At 40.7% G+C, this 20842-nt stretch overlaps 2 protein-coding genes and 1 long non-coding RNA gene across 3 annotated transcripts in view; 1 reads left to right on the forward strand and 2 right to left on the reverse strand.

Annotated features, from left to right (window-relative positions):
- Nucleotides 1-1931: 1931 nt before the first annotated feature.
- On the reverse strand, nt 1932-2754 carry LOC134222858 (uncharacterized). Its single transcript, XM_062702004.1, has 3 exons — nt 2638-2754; nt 2300-2572; nt 1932-2205 (listed from the first exon to the last, which is right to left on the reverse strand). Exons 1-3 carry the CDS (start codon nt 2648-2650, stop codon nt 1988-1990), a joined length of 504 nt encoding a protein of 167 aa, XP_062557988.1. The 5' UTR covers nt 2651-2754; the 3' UTR covers nt 1932-1987.
- A 963-nt stretch (nt 2755-3717) lies between these two features.
- Nucleotides 3718-20842, forward strand: part of LOC134225199 (uncharacterized) — a 44990-nt gene continuing 27865 nt past the window's right edge. Inside the window, exons 1-2 of the long non-coding RNA XR_009983191.1 lie at nt 3718-3737; nt 4471-4585. This is a non-coding gene — a long non-coding RNA (uncharacterized LOC134225199). The remainder of the gene's footprint in view (nt 3738-4470; nt 4586-20842) is intronic.
- On the reverse strand, nt 11758-13040 carry LOC134227892 (uncharacterized). Its single transcript, XM_062709591.1, has 2 exons — nt 12968-13040; nt 11758-12912 (listed from the first exon to the last, which is right to left on the reverse strand). The coding sequence occupies exons 1-2, from the start codon at nt 13028-13030 to the stop codon at nt 11758-11760; spliced, it is 1218 nt and encodes a 405-aa protein (XP_062565575.1). The 5' UTR covers nt 13031-13040.

Genomic DNA, 20842 nt, shown 5'->3' on the forward strand with positions numbered 1-20842 from the left:
ATCGGATAGGCAGAGCCAGTGCTCCCCGCATTTGGAGATTTCTGAAAGAAATTTATCATGGGGTATAGCCTCCCGAATAAGTTCTCTATCATGACAGCTTGCGAAAAAAGTCTCTCGCGGTATGCTACATATCGAATATGTATACAGAGGTGATAAGTGAGAGACTTGTTCTTTCTCTTTATGATTCAATCCCTGTCCGACGTTTCAACGCAGGAAATGAGTCTTTTTCACGGGGAAAATATTGAAAAAGACACAGCATAGACAAACAGACGTAATAGCTTGAACATTTTTCTGAAAAATCCATCGTCCAACTCCTCTACCACCATCTCGTGAATATCACCAGAAGGCACTGGAGTGAATTGTCAAACTCGAAGGATTACGACGCTTGCGCTTCTAGTTGTGAAATGAGCAATCAATCAAATTTAAATGAATCGTGGAAGTCATGGTCGATGGTTTCACCGAAAGTCATTCCGCGGAATGCCATTTGGCGGAATTCAGTTAGAATAATTATCATTGAAATATCTATCGATTTCTGCTGAATTACATGCAATCCGAGCTAAATTCTCTTGGATGGTGATTTATAGCAATGAAAGAAGGTAAAGGGGTATGACGTCCACTACTGCACCCCTCCCCCCTAAAACCTGTGACATCATTATTGAATGACCCCAATGCTCTCTTTGAATGACCTGTCGGTCGGTATAACGCAAAGTGAGGAAACAATGCCCTTTTGAAATGGACACGTTTGCTTGGTATAACGAAAAGAAAGGAGTCAGTACCTTCTATGAATTAACACATCTGCCCGGTATGAAGCAAAGGGAAAAGATAATGCCTACTTTGAATGAATGCATCTGTCCGGTATAAGGCGAAAGGAGTTGATAATGTATTTTTTAAAAGAACGCGTCTGCCCGGTGTAAGGCGATGAAAGAAGTAACACCTTCTTTAAATGAATGCGTCTGCCCAGTACAAGGCGACAGGAGTTGATAATGCCTTCTTTGAAAGAACGCGTCTGCCCGGTATAAGGCGAAGGAAGGGGTAGAAAACATAATCCCAAAATACGACCGTAACAAAAAGTGCGGGTTTTTATAGTCAAGTTGTTCGGGGGTTGCTAGAATATGTTACTTAAAAACATTTTATTTCCTCTTTAATATGACATCCAAATAAGACAATCTAAGAAAAAAATCTAGTAAAAAACGATTTTGGTCAAATTTCATATTTTTCCAACCATTGTGCATAGGACAAAAAAACTTATTCTAAGAACAAAGTCTACTATTTTATTAATTTTTCATTAACTTTGCATATAAACCGAGAATTGAAAACTAAATCAGCCAAGAAAACCAAAATCATCAAAATTTGTCATAGGAGGGACATGCAAAGAGACTATCAGCTTTAGCATCAACTATGCACATGGGATAAGAGATTCTCGCAAATACATATTATCCTTGATATTCTTCGCTCCGGAAAGCAGTTCAATTTAGGAAATGTTGAATTTTATAAGTAGGAGAAGGAGACCCAACACGCCAGAACTAGATCTAAAATTATGTAGGTTGAGTGAAAAAAAGTATCAAAATAATAGATAGGATGGTAGGAAAAATCGAAATTTTCCAAAACCCAAATTTTGAGATTTTCCACAATTTTCAGATGGCATCAGCTCGCTATTGTGTGTAACTGCTGAATGAGGTAAAAATACCCATGAAAATCTTCACAGCTTATTTTTACTCATTGGTAGTACGTCTCCTGGCAGTGCCAACGACCTCAAGTTGTATAAGGAATTGGTGATCATTCAAATAGAATTCTCGTTACAATGATTTTGTTGTTTTGTGTTGAATGAAAAAATGGAATGAAATGTATAGCCAAAGAAGTTTCCCCCAGAAAGGGAAGTCGTGTTAAATGGAAAACAACTCTGGCAAAACATATTATACATACAACATCCGGCCAAGTAAAAAAACAAAATTTATTGAAAATATGTTTGATTCAACAAGCCACTAGTTTACTGTCGTCGGGGATTTGGTCCGGCCGGCGCCGTCTGGGGCTTGCAGCAGTGGGTACAGTTTGGATTGACACATTGGCTTTGCTTGGACAACGTGCGCTCTGGTTGGGACAGCGAAGCCGCCTGTGACATCAGAGCCCGTTGCTGGTGGGGCGGGAACTGATTCAAAGCTTGCGGTTGATGGGGCAACGAACCGGCCGGAACCGTACAGGCGGCGTCTATGCAAATATGCGTTTGAAGAAATAGAACCGGCGGTGGGTCAACGTTCGGAACAAAAATAGAAGGAAGTGCTGAATCGCGACCAGAACTTACCCATGAAATATTGGATGCCACCCGCCGGAAAGGAACCTGTGTTGGGTTGTTGAATTGCTGACGGTTGAGTATGTTGATATAGTCCTGGAGTTGTCATGCGAGACATGTTTAGCGTCTGACCGGGGTTATTGTCGGGAACAGAATGGTGGTGGGACGAGACGAATCCTTGCTGTGGAAATTGTTGCTGGTAAGACTGCGACGGCGGAGAGTACACGGCATACGATTCCTGACTAGGAGGTGCAGGGTTGTAGCTACCGTAATGCTGATTATTGTCTAGTAGGTATAAGGTGAGAAATAAGAATAAGGGATTTAATTTTAGATTATTGAAAGGTTCTTACCAGATGGATTCATGATTAAGTAAATTTTGTAACGCTTCAAATTAGTGTTTTTAAAAAATGAAAATTCTTGACAATATCAATTTCTACGGTTCCTAAGACCTGAAATTATTCGAATGTGCTCTACACGTAAAAAAATTTAATGTTGTTTATTATTAATATTTCTAATACTTTTTTGCCAAAGTAGGCGCTTAATGACATGTATAAGAAAAAACTTATACATCGCATTAGTCACATACATTCGGAAACTTATACTTTTCATTAAGTTATGAATGTTATTAGCTTTTTGATATGGGATCATTCATTAGGTGGCATAATGAAGAGTATAAGTATTTTCGAATGGTTTTTTGCCATAACATATAAGGTTATTTTTTTACGTGTAGTTTCAAGCTAGTTAAAAGATCTCATCATGTTCCAAGCTGAGACGTCCCAATATATTTAAATACAATAAGGGGAAAATAAATACAAGTTGGGCTAAGATAAGCCATTGAAATTTTGTGCTAAAATTTTAATTTTATTTTTAGAGTGAATCACCATTAAAATAGATATTAAATATCATTCTACTATTTTCCTTCTTTTTACAGTTGGATGGAGCCACGTACCATGCCACCGTCAACACGTCATGTGGGGGAGTAGGGCGAAACATCGCTGAAGGCATTTGGAAAATTTTTGGCCACGTCAACCTGATTACGGCTGTTGGAAATGACCAAGTAAGTGCAAAACAAATACGCTGTACTGCAAATGCAGCTTTAATACCTCAAACATAGTTTGTCCAACGTCAGGTGTCAAACAACATCTTCCGTGTCATCAGTTCAGCTGCCAACAGCAGAGCCTTACCCCGATCCACAAATAAATGACTCTCAATTTATTTTTTTATTTTTTTATCTGATCCCAATTATTCACCGAACCTTTCTCCCCTTTTCCCCTGCTGTTGACAGAACGGAGATTACATAAAGCGACTGCTGCCAAACCACTGCGGGGAAACCATTCTCACCGCTGGCGAATATCCAACGGCCAACTGCTCCGTCCTGCTGGACAACCGTGGGGACTGTAAGCTAGTCGTGGGGGACATGTCCGTCCACAAAGCCATCACCGCCGATTGGGTAAGTCGACTCTCTGTGCCTGCACGAATATCAATCACGGTGGATTTATGTTTGATGTGGCCCTTTCACAACCCATCAATCAACCAACCCACCAGCAACGCTTAGGCGCGCAGATCGTCAGTTTTAAAACCGAACTAACCGGAATACCGCGTTGAATAATTTCGTTTTAATCGCTATTGCGGAAATGCAACAATTTATTCACGCAGTACTAATTGTAAGTCACAGTTTAGGTGTATTCCTTGGTGTAAAATTATTTAGTAGATTGGTTTGATTGCTTGTCAACCAAAAGCCAATGTCAAATTAAAAGCTTTTTTCAGCCCGTGGCTAAAAGATTAGTGTAGTAATACATCCTTCTTTTTAACTTTTTAATCGCAATGCTTGATGGTTCTATATGATCGGGGAATTAATGTCTATTGAAGCCAGAATACAGTTGTGTTTTATTCCTCGATTGATCACGTTATACCCTATCTTTTTACGAATATTAAACTTTCTGCTTATTTAATATTTGTAAGAGGTAAGTTCTTTGACTTGTTGTGCGTTTTAGTTCTTCTGATTACCTATGGAATAGTAACCACTGTACCAAAAGCCACTGCAAATGTATTTTGATTCAATTTTGGTGGTATATAAAGCGGGTGATGCCAATTTCGGTTTATTCAGTAATTTGCGAGAAAGCATGAGAGTGTCATGAGCAAATTAATTCAAGTTTAAACATATCCTCAATATTCGTCCGCAGATCAATCTACATGAAGAGCTGATACGGAAAGCGCCTCTCGTAATTGTGGATACCAACATCAGTGACGAAGCAATGACGGCTACATTTGAGCTATGCTTGCGATATGGCAAACCAGGTGAGTGAGAGAAACCAAATTGTTTTAAACCAGCTGCAAAGAATGACCGAGGCGAGGAGAAATCAAATAAACACCATGCGCCTCCACGGTGTAAACAAACTATATGAACCGTTTGTTTGAGAAACTTCATAATATGTTACATTTCTTGGCCAAAATGAGTTATTCTGAATCCTCATTCAAAAATACGTATTCTGGCAAAAAACACGAAAAAATATTTTTTGTATGGAAATGTATGAAAAATGTTTCGTTTGATTGAGAAACTATATATGTATTATACACGCACTTTGCATAGCAATTATGGAGTACTGCTTGTAGTTTTGAACTAGTAGTGCCCCAGAATGTTGAGTTTTGTCTAAAACTATTTATCAATATCTGTAAGGTTTGGTTCCATTTCGTTTGAAAACCAATTTTCTGTTGCTTTCTCGGATAGTACTCAATGACTGAGAAAATTATTTAAGATCTTTTAGTGGAATGTCTTCACCTGTCATAAGACGAATTCAGTACTATTCCATTGAATTCCGCCACGTTTTGTAATATTTACAGATACGAATTTCCGCCTTAACTGTGAGACCGTCTCCAGTGTTTTTTGTACTTGACTCTCCTTTTTAAATCGAGTAAGTGATTGACCCGGTGTGTATTTTGCCTTGGAGTTTTCTCAAGTGATTCACATCTATATGAATTATAGTGGGGCGCAGTTGTATGGAAACACGTAAATTTCACCAATCAAGTAAGATCAAGGTTTTTCTGAATCTTTTTGGGACCCCAACCAACTGTGCAAAATGTGGACTCGATTGGTTGCGTCCTCGCTGTCCGCATCGCGTTTTAATTTTAAATGGAGATAAGTATGTAAAACGTACTTTTTACATTATCCTTCTTATCGGAATTTTTCGCTTCGAATAACTCGCATAAACTCCAAAGCCCTATAGGATCAATAATTTTGAAATAACACTCAGTTAAATGATTGATCTACATAATTCGGCAGTGCTGGCAGAATAAAAGACTCTTTGCATAGCGCTTGTACTTTCAAACTTCCAAGCGTTACAACTTTTCTTGTGAACCTTCCAACAACGTACCTTTTTCCGCAAAGCTCTTCTGCATGTTTTGGGTTATACTTTAACGCAATGTGCTACTAGGTTTACGATGAACTGAAACCTCTAAATACAAAAATGTTCGTTTTCCCTTACTTATTTCCATACGAGCTTTAAACGTGATGCGGAAAGCCAGGAAGCACCAAATCGGGCCCAAATTCTGCACAGTTGTTTGAGACCCATAATGGTTCCGAAAAACAATTGATTTGAAAAAAGGCCATGACCCCCCACCCTAATGCGGTAAGACGCGCGGCTACAAAACAAAACCATGCTGAGGGTGGCTGGGTTCGATTCCCGGTGCCGGTCTAGGCGATTTTCGGTTTGGAAATTGTCTCGACTTCCCTGGGCATAAAAGTATCATCGTGCTAACCTCATGATATACGAATGCAAAAATGGTAACCAGGCTTAGAAACCTCGCAGTTAATAACTGTGGAAGTGCTTAATGAACACTAAGCTGCGAGGCGGCTCTGTCCCAGTGTGGGGTTGTAATGCCAATAAGAAGAAGAAGAAGAAGCCCCACCCTAATATACATAAAAATAAATCTCTGTCTGTCTGATCCGCAAAGAGCCGATACGGAATCGATTCGCTTGAAAATTAGTATGCAGGAGTTTTTGGGGCTAGGGAACGTTCTTATGATAGTTAAAGATCAGGAAGGGGTGCCCCCATACAAATGAAACACATATTTCTACATAACTCAAGAACTTATCAAGCAAATGGAACCAAATTTGACATGTGGAGGATTTCGAAGACAAGAAACTGTCATATCAATTTCCAAATCGAAAGTCGAGGTGTCGCGATTAAGCGTAGAAAATTAAACTTGAACCAAGTAGGTATAATGAGAGCTTTTATTTTAAAAGTTGCTAACTAAATTCAGTGTCGTACGCAAAAATCGCTACGTATGAACAAAAGTGGACGCCATTACAAAACCACGAAAACAAAATGTAGGACACTACCATCAAACACCAACAAAAATACAAACTCCTAATTCTTTGAAGAAGGTTAAATAAATTAACCGGAACGTCGGATGTAGGGGTAACAGAGTATTTGCTACCTATTAAGACTGCTATCGCCGAAAGAAATCAACTTTATTAGCAAAACTTCAGTCGCCAACTCCCAGATAATTTTCAATTTTGTACGAAGGAAATCTGGTGGATCAGCTAGTACATAAAAAAGCGTTCTAAGGCGCATTTTATTTAAATGAGCTGTATCATGCAAATAATAACCAGCGGCAGGGGCTATGTCCAAGGTATTGACGACCCCTTCCCCAGGCCAACCGCGAGTTGTAGTGCCTGTCTAGGATATGGTGGAGTTTGACAGTGGGCTCTGTTAAACTTCTATAAAAAGAAGAAGGTTGTATCCGAGACACGACCGCCAATTGGACGTAGGATTACGTAAGTGTAGAAGATTTTATTTTGAAACTCTAAATATGTTTCTTGGTGCTGATTTTTGAAGATGGGGCTGTATATTCAATCTGGGTTGGAATATCCTCGACATGTCGCATATCCTGGAAATAAATGGGCGAAAACCCGATTGTTACTATAAACTCATTTCGGTTTATAACTATAAGCAGAGTATTAAAGAAACAGAAGATCGGTAAACAACAGCCTCAACAACATCTTCCTCCATGAATATTTGGTGGCCCTGAAAAGGGCCGTTTGTTTATGTTGGCTTGAAGCCTTTTGAAGTGATGTACGCCGTGATCCCGATGAATGTTAAAGGATGTATCAATCCACTGTTGGGCTGAATCTGTAGAAAACAAAGAAAAGAACAAAACGGAAAGAATGTTTCATATTAAATACATTATGATCTAAATATAAATTTAGTTACCAAATACTCAAGTTTCATTTTCAGGATCAATTATCTATTTTTGCTACGGACTGTCCGGCTGATGTCAATGATTGGTCATTCAGGTTGAAATCGAACGTTTCGGCAGATGAACTAGCGGAACAACGACAATCAGTGACATTAATTCACTTCACTGGGATGGCATCGGTTCTAGAATAAAATAACATAACTGATGAAGAGAACTATGTTTAATTCTAAATCATTAGTTTTACCTCGGGACACCGCAACACTATGGGGGATCCCCATACAAGCGAGCGGTCAAAAATAAAATTGGACTTTTAAAGTGATTTTCCACTTAGTTTTAGCTGTGTATGATCGAAATAGCATGAATATACAATTTCCAACCCCCCCCCCCTTTGGGGATCGTCTATGAATTACGTAATTATTTTTTTCATAGGTTCGATTAACGTGACAAAGCAAACCTATTTGGGAAGTTGAAATTTCGTGCGTTTTCTTAAGGAGAAGGAAGGGGCTGTACAAAACTAAGTTCAGCAATTTATGGACATTATGGCGGCGATCATGTTAAATGACATTAATTTCATGACATTCCGTGATATTTTTTGTTCTCACTCTCATGCCTCACAATTTGTATTTAGAACAATTTGTTTGACAAAGTACTAGGATCTGAAGGATCATAAAGCATTAAATGTTAATCAAATAATCAGAATTGAAAATAACTTTTGAAAAAGGGTATTAGCAAATTAGAAATCGCAATCCCATGACATTTTTACGTGTACAAGTTATTCAAAAATGAGATTAATATATTCTCAAAAATGTGGACATTCGTTGTGGAATGTAAGAATGCTCCATTCTTCCGAAAAGCAAAATTCTTTTAATTTAAATAACAACACTATTTGAATTACTTTTGATTTGTTTTCATGATTTCTACAAGTTATATACAGCATCATTCTTTTCTGTGTCAAGGTTTAAGTCTTCAATGATATTTTCTTCAATTCCATCAACGATGGAAGATGAGATAAATTCATCTAAAGTATTAGAAGATAAAGAACTTTTGAAAATCTTCAAATATTACAAAATTACGCATGGCATAAGAATAACTAAGTGAAAAATTTTTTCCAACGTCTCCTCGTTATCCAAATCGAGCTTAAAATGGATCTGATTCATGTAAGGCACGAAGGAAAATGTCAACATTTGCCTCTCTTGATCATTTTCTTGCATTATGAGTTCTAAATTTCTTCAACTGTTTATATTGACTTTCCGCTGGTTGTTCAGCCAGTGAACCTCAAAGTGTAGATGAGTGAATAAATATTTCCCTACCATTAGCCAGACATTCATGAACACTAGCAGGAATTTCATACGCTCCGTTCTAACTAAGATATTGTTCGTCTTTACTTTTGCAATAAACATGTCGGGAATTATTGATTCCAGGAGATTTATAAATATTTACATATTATGAAATCTCATATTTAGTTCTCCATCAGTAGCTAATGAATAGCTCAGAAAATTAGGTTTAGAGAATGACTCAAACCACTCAAGCCCCAAACGCATTTCAGCGGAATGGCGACGGAAACGGTAAAATTTGACAGGAAATATATGAGCGAACTGTTAAATCCTTCCGTTACCGTTGTGCTGCATTGCATTGGGGGTTTTATTCATTTACTCCTTTGAAAAGTTAATTAAATGAGCTCAAATGGTTATAAATAAAGTCGAAGTTATTACCAATAAATGTATTTTGACCATACCCTTTGAGCGCATAGTTCAGTCTGACCCATTTTCAATAGGAAACGATGGGACTAGATTTCCCGTCGAATGAAACTTGTTGCGAGAAAATCGGACACAAATAAGTGTCTAAATGGCGATTGCGTTCTTTTGCGCACATACATACAGACGCGCATGCACACACATACAGACATCACCTCAATTCTTCGCGCTGAGTTAGTTGATATATACACTAGGGGTCTCCGGGCCTTCTATCAAACATTCGTTTTTGGAATGAGCATTAACCTTGGAGTACGAGAGAGGCAAAACACGGTAAAAAACAAATGAAAAAAAATCAGAGTGACTTAACTCTGTTAATTGCAAATACTGGCAAGAAATTCTTTCAGGACATTTTAGTCGAAGCTTTGTCCTTGATGTGTATCATAAAAGAACCTGGGGATTCCTGAGGAAAAAGTTCTTCACTATCAAAGTTGAAAATAGCGTCGTTTTTGGAAAAAATATTGCTTCCGCATTTTTTCAATTTTTTCACAGTGTAACCATTAGTTTTTGCACACCATTTAAAAGCTTATACAATAACCTTTGTAATGATGTATTAACATTGAAGAAAAAACATTTAAAAAATATTTCAATAAATAGTTGAAAATAAAATATTTTTTCAGAAAATTTGCTAACTTTTTTACCCATTTCTGACTTTGCCACCTTATATCTTTGGAACTAGTGCACCTAGAGACTTCAAATTCAGAATTTCTCTTAATTAGAGTATTGACAATGGAGAGAAAATATTTTAAAATAATTCGGAAGACATGACATTTTCGATTAATGACCGCCCGAAATCCTATAGTGCGCAAGAATCGACAAAATAGGACGGTGGTAGGAGAAGTACGTGCAGTATCTCCTGCATTCCACACTTACGTTCCGGGTGAACGTTAGATCGAGACATGTGCCACCCAGAGTAGTCGCTATAGTTGGATCCGAAGCACAATCCAGATAGAGAAACTGCTTCATGAACCAGATGAAATCTCTGTTCTCCTCTTTCGTCACATCAATATTAAAGTCTCCCGACACTACCACGGGCATGGCAACATGGGTGTACTTTATGAGGTTGCGCACTAAGAAATATTTCTTTTGCTTCAGGGTGGTACCTAGGAAATATACAAAATTTAATGCAACACACTTAAATACAAACACAACTACTATTTGATTATACCTGGTGAAATATATACCGCAAACAGTAACGTGCGGGTTTCCATGATCGAAACCTCTGCAGCACAGCAGTCCCCATATTCGTCTGCTACACTCAATGCTGGGTCATAGCTTTCATTGAGCTTCGTATGGCGTGAGAAACGGCCATAGTCGACGAACCATCACGTTCAAATATTGCCACTCCTCCCGCTCTTGTTCCGTCACGCTTCTCTTGACAAACACAAAGGTATCCATTGATGTTTGTGGTTGTGCCGTTGTCAAGCCAAGTTTCGCTCATTGCAAGCAAATCAACGGCGGTAAGCACCCGATCTGTTGCAATGTCCGACGAGTGTGCATTCAAACTTTGTACATTGATGCTCATCAACGTACAAGCCAACTTGTTTGCGGTTATAGCTTCCATGATATCGTCTGTAATGGTGCGCATACGATGGTTACTCAAACGTTCAAGTTCCGTCCGAAGGTCGTTCATTCTAATTGAACCCTTTCCGTGGTGGAACCGGAATGAGCTACTGGCATTCGTCAGATACAATCCGTCGATTGATGTAACCCTGGAAAGACCAACGTAAACTAGCTGCTGTTCCTGATCCTTATCGTAATTATATACGACTTCCGAGAATGTGCCTCCCTGGGACTTATGGACTGTGAGGGCACACGCACTTACAACGGGAAACTGAACTCTTTTGCACTTAACACCACCGTTAAGGGTTACGTTCGCCGATCGTTTGACGATTGGAGTCCAGCCTGTTTGTAGCACCCCAGGTCTCGAATACACCAGCGGTCTGGCCTTCACTCTCAACATCTTCCCAATGGACTTATTTTCGAATGCCATCCAAAGCATCGTGATTGCCTGTTGCTGCGAGTTTCCTTCATTGTACTCAACATGCATGAGCTCTCCGATCGCTCCGTTCACGATGCCATCTTCGACATCCACGTTGGTGGTCAGCATATAAGGTGTACCAAGAACAAGACGCAACAGATACGGTAAGCCACCAGTCTCTACTACACTCATCTTATGCACCTTTGTGCGAGCACTGGCCAGCTGGGAATTGTCCTTATAACCAGAGTATAGGTCATCTGCAGTACATTCGACAGCCTCTCGATCCATCCACGCCACAGAGTTATACCGTTCGACATCAGCGTTCCGATGGAATAACCGGATCCCTCGAGGGACATGCTGCCGACACCACTCCTCCGTACGGAACCTGCTTTCAATAAGCTCGATTTCCTCAGACGACATCCGCTCACCGTTGCCAATTTTTGTGAGAATGCTGGAGAACTGCTCGTTGGTTTGTCGCATAACTTGAACCAATGGGTGGAAGTCGGGAGATTGCCATAAACCGGCGCCATGCATGGGGTTTATGCTCGGTTTAAACACCGCCCGTGCATTGACCGGTGGCAATTGACGAAGATCGCCGCAAATACGATCGGCATTCCACCGAACGGATCGTCGTAGTTCCCCGTGATTTCTTGAAGCCGGACATGTACTGTGTTGAGGACATCAGCACCCAGCATGCTTGTTTCGTCGATAATGATGAGCTTCACGTTGGCGAAGGCGTTCCGGTACAGTTGTAATGCCTCGAAACTCAGCTTTGAGCTTTGCCTACGCGACATGCAAATCCGGAATGCGGAATGCACTGTTGTTCCACCTATTGCAACCGCTGCTTTTCCAGTGGATGCGCATGCTACATAAGCGTTGTGCTGCTTATTATGAGCTTGGCTGTACCGGTTCACTGTCTCCATTAGAATGCGCAAAGTGAATGTTTTGCCACAGCCCGCCGGGCCAGTGAAGAATATTTGCACTGGTTTGCAGTTTTCTTCAGAAGAATGCAAGCTGTGGATTACTTGCACAATCAAATCCCGCTGCTCTGCATTCGTGGCACGCACCATTTCACAATATTCTTGCTTTGACAAGACATTTGATCGCTGTTTGACGACAGCTGCCAAGGGTCCTGTTGGCAAGTTGTGAATATCGTCATCATTCGGCTCCATGACGATCGTGCGGACGAACTCATCGCGCTTCTGGTCGGCAATCACCTGCTGCTCATCGTCTTCGCTGCATATGCGGATGTATTCCTCCACAACCTGATCCAAGTTCATTTCGCAGTCATACTCCTTGTGCTTTGCCAAAATGGCGGCCTCGTTGTCTTCATACAACTTCAGGAACTTGTTCCGATCAAGTACATCGCAGACTTCATTCCTGAACGGTAGGAAGAGGAGAACCATCTCACGCTTATAGTCGACCATTTCCGCCATACTGTACGAGCACCAACGCAATACACGGGGAACTAAACGGAGTCTATATGAATGCTTCGTGGATCTTTCTTCCGAATAATATGCTGCGAAATCCGCCAAGCAGATATCATCCATTCCTCGGCGCAGTTCATACCGTTGGATGATGTTTAGCGTCCACACATCGGTGGAATTGTCGTCGAGATCCTCTTCGTCCATCTGTTTGTTCCGCTTCTTGGATTTTATTCGCTCTTGTGGCCACATTGTCGCAATAAACTCAACCTAAAACGAAATTGAATTCTAAATTGTGAAAACTATATCATTTGATGAATGGTACCTTGCGGCTGGCTTCTGACATCGGTTGCCGAAGCAAATACCAAGCAGCCTCCTGGGCAGACATTTCCACGGAATTTAACATTTTATGCTGACCTTCTTCAACAATCCATTGTAGTCCTGGTCTGGATGCTCTTCCTGGAGCTTTATGAGGTCACGATGTAAACTACTTATGCCTCTGTTGGTCTTGTTTACGTATTCCACAACATAAGCAGCACATGAAAACTCCTCCAGCACAAACTGCAAATCCATATTGGATTTGAGCTTCTCAGCGATCCAAGGATTGAATGGATTGGTCCAAAGCTGCGTCATGGAACGTTTCAGCAGAACTGTTGGTCGGCGAATGGAAGAGCGAATCACGTCCAAGTAGTGATCGTATCGTGCAACTGCTATCAACGAGAAACGCGTCAAGGCTATCGTAGACCTTCGTTTCAAGAGCTTCCCGCATTTTCGCTGCCTTTCTGTTTAGCTGTTGAAGTCGGCCATCCCCGGCTGTAATGGGGATCAGAATTCTGGTTTGATCCATTGGCCAGTACGGAATATTAAACCGGCAACGTTTATCGTTTCGCTTGAAACACGTAAACGTGTGTTTATGAACCTAAAAGGGTTTGACATTGTGAGTGATTACTTGCTAGAAACTATGCGAAATTTAAACCCACCTGATTGCCATAGGTCTCAGTCAGATTTTCCTATCTGATGGAGCACAGAAAATCGTTCAACTCAACAGTAGCGGGCATTCTTTCGAAACATCCTCACGGGGATCGTTCGCCAGCCAGAGCAGAATATGTGCATGCGGGCTGCCACGATGCTGGAACTCGATCCTCTTAAAATAATCTACAACGTGGTATTTGCCGAACGGGCTCAACCTGGTCGATGACAGAAGGCGCAGAAAGATGTTTACCAACTTGTGAAAATATGCACAGCACGTGACAGGATCTTCGCTGACAAGTGTAGCACGCTGGAGTGCAGACAACTGTTGCACAATATCGTCCATTTCCGCAATGTTAGAGCCACCAGAAAGCTTCCGCAGAATGCTTAGTAGGTGAGGCCATCTAATTTCATTTGCACTCATCGTCAAAAACATCGTGGGTTTCCAGCTGCCGGATCATGGCGAAAACATCCTGTTTTCTTTGCTGCCAAAATTGAACGGAGTTTGGAATAGATTTCAGAAAAGAGAGGTTACGCTCAATACAGCTTTCCAAAATTCCCGATCTTGCAACTGCGCCCTTGTTATGTTGGCCGTGCCCATGCATTTAAAGGTATTGTTCAATCCTTCCGATATCCGCAGCCGCATGATTTTCATGGCCATATACAAAATATGCTCCGGTCTCGCGCCCTGCCGATCCTGACGTCGCACCTCGCTAGTAGGCAGCATGAACGCTTTCGCATGGACTTCGCGGGTGAAGCATCTCGGATGGCCAAGATAAATATCGGGGAAAGACAGCTCCTCAGCAAACTCATCGTAGATAATGGAAAGCGGTTTCTGATTTTGTGCCGGTGCAAGTTCCAGACACTTGTCTTCATTCCACATGAGCGTATGTTGTTGTCCAATCATCATTTCTACCTCGTTCATCTCGTCGACGACTTCAAGGTCTACTGCCCTACGTTCCTCCGAAATTTCCGTCTGCTCTGTTTGTCCGATCGCAGCCAAGTTTTCTTCATTGAAAACAATTCCATTCCGCCTGTAGAGCGGTGTAGTAACCAGATAGTTCAGCCATGCTTTAACGGTACCTTTCTTCACGTAGCCGGACAAGTAACTTGATTTGTGTATGAAGTGTTTCTTGATGCACACGTTGATAGCATAGTCGTCATCCAGGTGGCGGGGAAGTTCGCCTACCATCTGGGCCACGTCGACTGGAATGTTGATAATTTGGCCGATTATTGCCAAACTACCTGTTGCATGTTAATGAAAATAGGTTAGGAAAATCATATGTATATTTATTTGATGTTATACATTTTTAAGTTAAAATAACTTTTCCACAAACCTGCAGTATGCCGCAAACGACGAAACTGCATGAAATTGATCCTGGGAGACACCAGTCTTGTGGTGAGTGGGTCTAGCGGAGGCAAATTGGACGGAAACTTGGGATATGTAAAGCCATTCGATTGCGACAATGTGGGAATTGATCCGCGGTTCAGGCTTGTTCGACATGTAGCACACGCCAAAAATCCTTCCACCGTTTCGAAATAATTTGTCGCCAGTAACACGGCAGCATTTGAGTCGGAGATTGGTTTCAAATCATTCCTGAACCAGATTCTAGCACACACATCACAAGCGCAACCGAAATCGTTTTCCACGAAACGTTTCTGGAACTCCCGATCAGCCCGATCGAAATTGGGTTTGTCTTGTGTTAAAAGCGAAGAAATATGTTCGCCATCATCAGCGACAGCAGACACGTTTTCTTCAAAGTCACCACGCTCATCATCGACATCTGCTCTTGCGGACTGCATCACAACATTTTCACCGGCGTCGGAATCTTCATGATCAGAGTTTACGACCGTATCAGCACGGATTAAGTTGAATTCTACTCGAAGAAATTGTAACACGGGAAGATTAATCCTTATTGACAGACAGATATACATAATTGACAGATGCATTCGCATTTAAAATGACTGTACCAAGTACAATAAGACATTTGAAAACATAAAAGATGAAATAAAAAATTATTGCCAAGCGTACTATAAACAACAATAGCACAGTAATATAAAATTCAAGTAGCATGTGTTTAGGATATATTTGTACAAAACACACTATCCAAAAGTTTAAGTAAATCTTAACTTTATGTCATAAAAATCTATTTGTTAAAATTTTGCGATTCGCTGGAATCTAATATGTTATTGTTCCAAATATTAAATTCAAAATTCAATTGAATCAAATAATAAACAAGTAAAAGACACCGTAGATTTAATACGACCCAATAATTCATTAAATAAAAATAATATTTGAGAAGCTCCAACTATTTAATTCAAATTTAATCCGAATCATACTCAAATTCAGAACAATTAAATAATATGTCCGAAAAATATATCGAAATTCAAACTCAAGACAAAATAGAAATTCGGTTCAAATCTTATCCATTAATACATGGATGCAAAATTCAAAGTCAAACACAATCGATTTGCAAATTTAATTCAACACCAAATCAAAGGACCAAATCTTACCGATTGTGTGATTTCAACTCTACTGGCAGGCTAATGTAACCTACCAAGTGAATGAATTCGGAACTATATTAACAAATTGAATATCTAAGAACTTTTGGGCTTTTGGGATTGGAATTATATTGTTCCATTTATCGTTTAGCGATTTATAAAAACCCAACAAACAATTCAGGCTAAATAAGCTAATAAGTAAACATTTGCAGTATATATTTCGAAGTACTTGAAGAACTTCAGCCGTTAAAAGTACTTACCATGTTGTCAATGCTACATTTATTGAAAATAATGTATAAATTATGTGTAATAACAATGTAATACATTCGACGACAAGCAAAGAGGTATTCGTAATAGAAAATAGGTAATAGAAAATATTCGTTGATAATTTCACATTTATAGATAAATCTGCTATATAAAATGATAAAATGCAAAATTTGTATACTGTCATCATAGAATTTGAAGATTAGTTCACATTATTGATATGTATTTACACATTTGCTGCTAATAATAACTTCCTACCTCGAGTTGAGGGCCCTTCATGAGCGTCCCAACCGGTAGCCGACGACGTACTACCCTTGGCCGCTTTCAACTTGGCCCGATAACTCCGTGCCCGATCAGCGTCCGTCCTTGGAAGCTTTGAGGGTGCGTCCGATTGTTGATCCCTTTCACGCTTCCTGGAATCGCGTTTATACTTCGCTGCCAAGTATTGCGACATCGCACTGTATTCACTAGTATGGAATAAACTTCTTCTAAGCACAACTAATATTTCTCACTTCACCGATGTGATACGAGACACTAACTGTATATCGAAAAAAATATGAAAATTGCATCACGTTAGCTATTGAAAAGTGATGTCTGTGCTAGAGAATGCATGCATATTGAATGCCAAGTTGAACCTGGTGAGAAAATGTTTATTTCAAGAATACCCTGTTTAGTAGGTGCTGGGATTAGAGATGATATTCGATTGAAAATTTACTCAAATGTTAGCAATTTTCATATTTATTTAAATACGGCGTTGTTCTGTTGCTCTCAAGCAATTATGAATTGCACTTTGCAGAAAATTCGTCTCAGCTCAAAATACTCCCATGTAATATGATAGTTATTATAAGAACCAATTTGTTTTCCACAATACGCCTATCCAATCACAAGCAGCAATAAAGCTTATGATTTGTACTGTGAAAAACATTTGTCTCGGCTCAATCTTCTCTCGTGTGAAATTATGATTCTGAAAGAACCCATTTGTTTTCAGTAATGCACCTTCCCAATCACAAGCAGCAACAAAACCGAAGCAGAATCTAGAAAAAATTTCATTTCATTGCTACCGACCCCAATGTCAGCCGCTCGATAAGTTACCGCTAAAACGCGACATACGCCATCATGCGAATCAATTTTCGCAGCATCCCCCTCCGAAGAGCGCTTGCGCTGCTGCCGACGCGAAGCGATTGTAATTTGCACTTTTAAGAAGTAAAAAAAGAAGAAGAAAAAGAGTCGCTGGTTATGTTCGAAAGCACTGGCATCGAACGAACGAAAGGCGGAGCAAACAAGCCGATGCCAAGCGATCATAATTTGCACTTTGAAGAAGTAAAAGAAGAAGAAGAAGGAGAAGAAGAGGCCCTTCTTATGTACGAATGCATTGGCACGAACGAAAGAAAGGCGGAGCAAGCAAGCCGATGCCAATGATACGGTGCTCAAAGGGGCGGGGCCTCGAACTTCATGCAAACGTATTCTGACCAGCCGAAGTCTAATTTTCTCGGAAAATCGGCAGGACAATTACATCGCAGTGTTGACCAGAAATCACCGGCGGTGAAAAGGCTGAGGAGAAACATCATCAAGGGCGTCTCATCAGTAGTAATAAACTACTACTACTACTACTACTACTACTTCTCGGAAATTCGGCAGGACAATTACATCGCAGCGCCGACCAGAAATCACCGGCGGTGAAAAGGCTGAGAAGAAGGGCGTTTCATCGAAGGCGTCGAGTATTATAAATAGCCTCATAAACGACATCTTCGTGCGTGTCGAGCTGGCGAAGCCCGCCGTTTCGGAGGGTTCCAAAGTCGTCACCAAGTAAATCCTAATGACTGAACGAGGAAGTAGCTTCACTTAAAACGGCCCTTTTCAGGGCCACAGTCTCGCTCAAAGAGGAGAGGAATTTTCGTACCGTGCACGCCGGAAATCAAAATTTTGTAATGAATTTCCACTACTGATGCCACTGTCAGCCAATTTAGGATTTGCCGCTGGAACACGATAGAAGTCATCCATCCTAATACATTGTTTTGGAACGTCTCCATGCAAGGAGCGCGTTGGATGCTACAGCCAAAGAACTTTGCCCGTCACCAAGCGATTATGATTTGCATTTTTTGCAGATTTTTGTCTCGGTTCAACCTTCTCTCGTGTAAAAGATGATTTTGTTTCCAATGACGCGCCTTTCCAATAATAAACAGCAAGTACACCGAAATCAGAATCTTGGGAAAATCTCATTTGTCGCAACTCATCGATGTGAGACGCCATCATTGTTTACTTCCCGCACTTTTGATAGATAGCAGATTCCAACTTTCTACCGTTGCCAAGCGGTTATGATGTGCACTTTGAAGAAAATATTTCGGCTCTACCTCTCAATAGTACATTTGACAAGAATCGATTTTGATCCACAATGCGCCTTTCTAATCAATCATAGCAAACAAACGATAGTCCGTATCTTGCGTAAAAATTTCACATTTCTGCTAAATAGTCACTATTAAGAAAACATTTTCAGTGACGCCACTGGTATGCGGGAACCGTAATCGCTGTCATTTTTGCAATCAACTCTATCTTCTCATAAAATTTTGGTCCTGAGAAGAATCGATTTTCTTTCCAAAATGCGCCACTAACAGTAACTAAACGATAGTCCAAAGATTGTTGCTTTTAGCGATGGCCTCTCGATGTTCCACTTTCTGCTGAGACTGCTCCTACGGGCGTCATCGTTGTGCCCGCTCTCCGAGAAAATTTAGTTGAACTGAGGATTGGAGTCGAGCCCGTAGGTTGCACGATTTTGATGTCTGTGCTTGCGATGCACATCGCGATTGGTTGGTTTACCGATTTTCAGTGCCTAGTAAAATTCAAGTTTTCAATAGTTCAGCACTTTGAATGCATTTTTTCGATAGTTGAGCAAAATCTTAAAGAGTTCGTCGATCGATTAACACCAAAATCTTAAAAATCGGTTGAAAGACGGCTGAGTTATTAGCCCATACTTCCTGACCACTTTTCGTGACGGTCTCAAATTTGAAACTGCAGAATGACCCCCCAATGTTCCGGAAAGACGTAATCCTACGTCAAAAGCTGCATGTATCCGCCAAAGTAACCGCTCAAAGCGCACAAGCCCAAGTCATGGTGTTATGTTGCAACAGGATAATCTACGATGAATTACATCCCCGCAACAACAACAAGATTTGCTGGACAGGACAGAAAATGTGGAAAAGCGGGCATCGAGCGGCTACATTCTACCAAAGCAGTGGCACCACCAACGATCTGGGAACCGACTTCATAGTTTTGGGCAAGATGCGCCAACGCGTGATTGGGTGGCAGCCAATTAACGCAAGGATGTACAGGCTGAGGATAAAAGGCCGCTTCTTCAACTATAGCGTCATCAACATACGCTGCCCACACGAAGGGAGACCCGACGATGAAAAAGAAGCGTTCTATGCACAGCCGGAGCAGACTTATGATAGATGCCCACTGCGGGACGTCAAGGAGGTAGTAAGGGAGGAAATGTACAGACCGGTGATCGGGCCGGACAGTCTGCATACCGTATCGAATGACAACGGCCAACGATGCATACAATTTGCAGCCATCCGCGGAATGGTGGTCCGAAGCACTTTCTTCCCCAACAAAAATATCCACAAGGCCGTGGCCTAATCACCTAATCAAGAAACGAAAAACTCAATCGACTTTACGTTCTAATTGACGGTAAATTCTTCTTCGACATCACGAACGTTGCCTATCGCAGTGTGACTATTGAATCCGACCACTACCTCGTTGCCGTATGCCTGCACCGAAAACTCTCGACGCTGTAAAACACGCATCGAAGTCGGACGCCGCGGCTTAACATTGCCCAAGCAACACCACTTGTTTCTCAGTGAGTTACAATAACTGTGGTGTGACTTACTACAGATCTGAGTTATGCACAACGCGTCGTATTTGGAACTCCTTTGTGACACAAAAAGCTCAAAAGTTGAAGTCTATTTGCAACATATTGCGGCTACAATGAAAATAAAAACACAAAAACCAACCGCTACTATAACCATCACACCATCAATTCTATTTGGAGATTCTGCTACAAGTACACTACATAACCACCAAAGTCATTTGTAACTTCATTGTACTTGTACCTTATACGGAACATGCAGGGGACTGTCAAAAATAAAATACTGCTCAGCTGAGCTCAAAGTGTTTTGCAACATATCAGAAACATTGTCGTAACACCAATGACCCAAAGAGTTATTAATTCTGCAACTTATCTGTTTTGTTTCTGATATGCTGGGGTCCTTCAAAACATAGCTCGATGCCCGATGAACTACAGTTATCAGGCGTTCCATGTAGAATAAAAATGTGTTTTTCACTAAACGTCATGAATTCTTTGTCTATATGTTTTGTAATTTCGAGAAAAATTCATTCACTTCCTCTAGTATATAATGGTGATCCGAACAGGAACGATTTATGTCCAATAATGCGCAATTGTTGTCACCAA

Source organism: Armigeres subalbatus, chromosome 3 (assembly GCF_024139115.2).
Source record: "Armigeres subalbatus isolate Guangzhou_Male chromosome 3, GZ_Asu_2, whole genome shotgun sequence".
NCBI lineage: Eukaryota > Metazoa > Arthropoda > Insecta > Diptera > Culicidae > Armigeres > Armigeres subalbatus.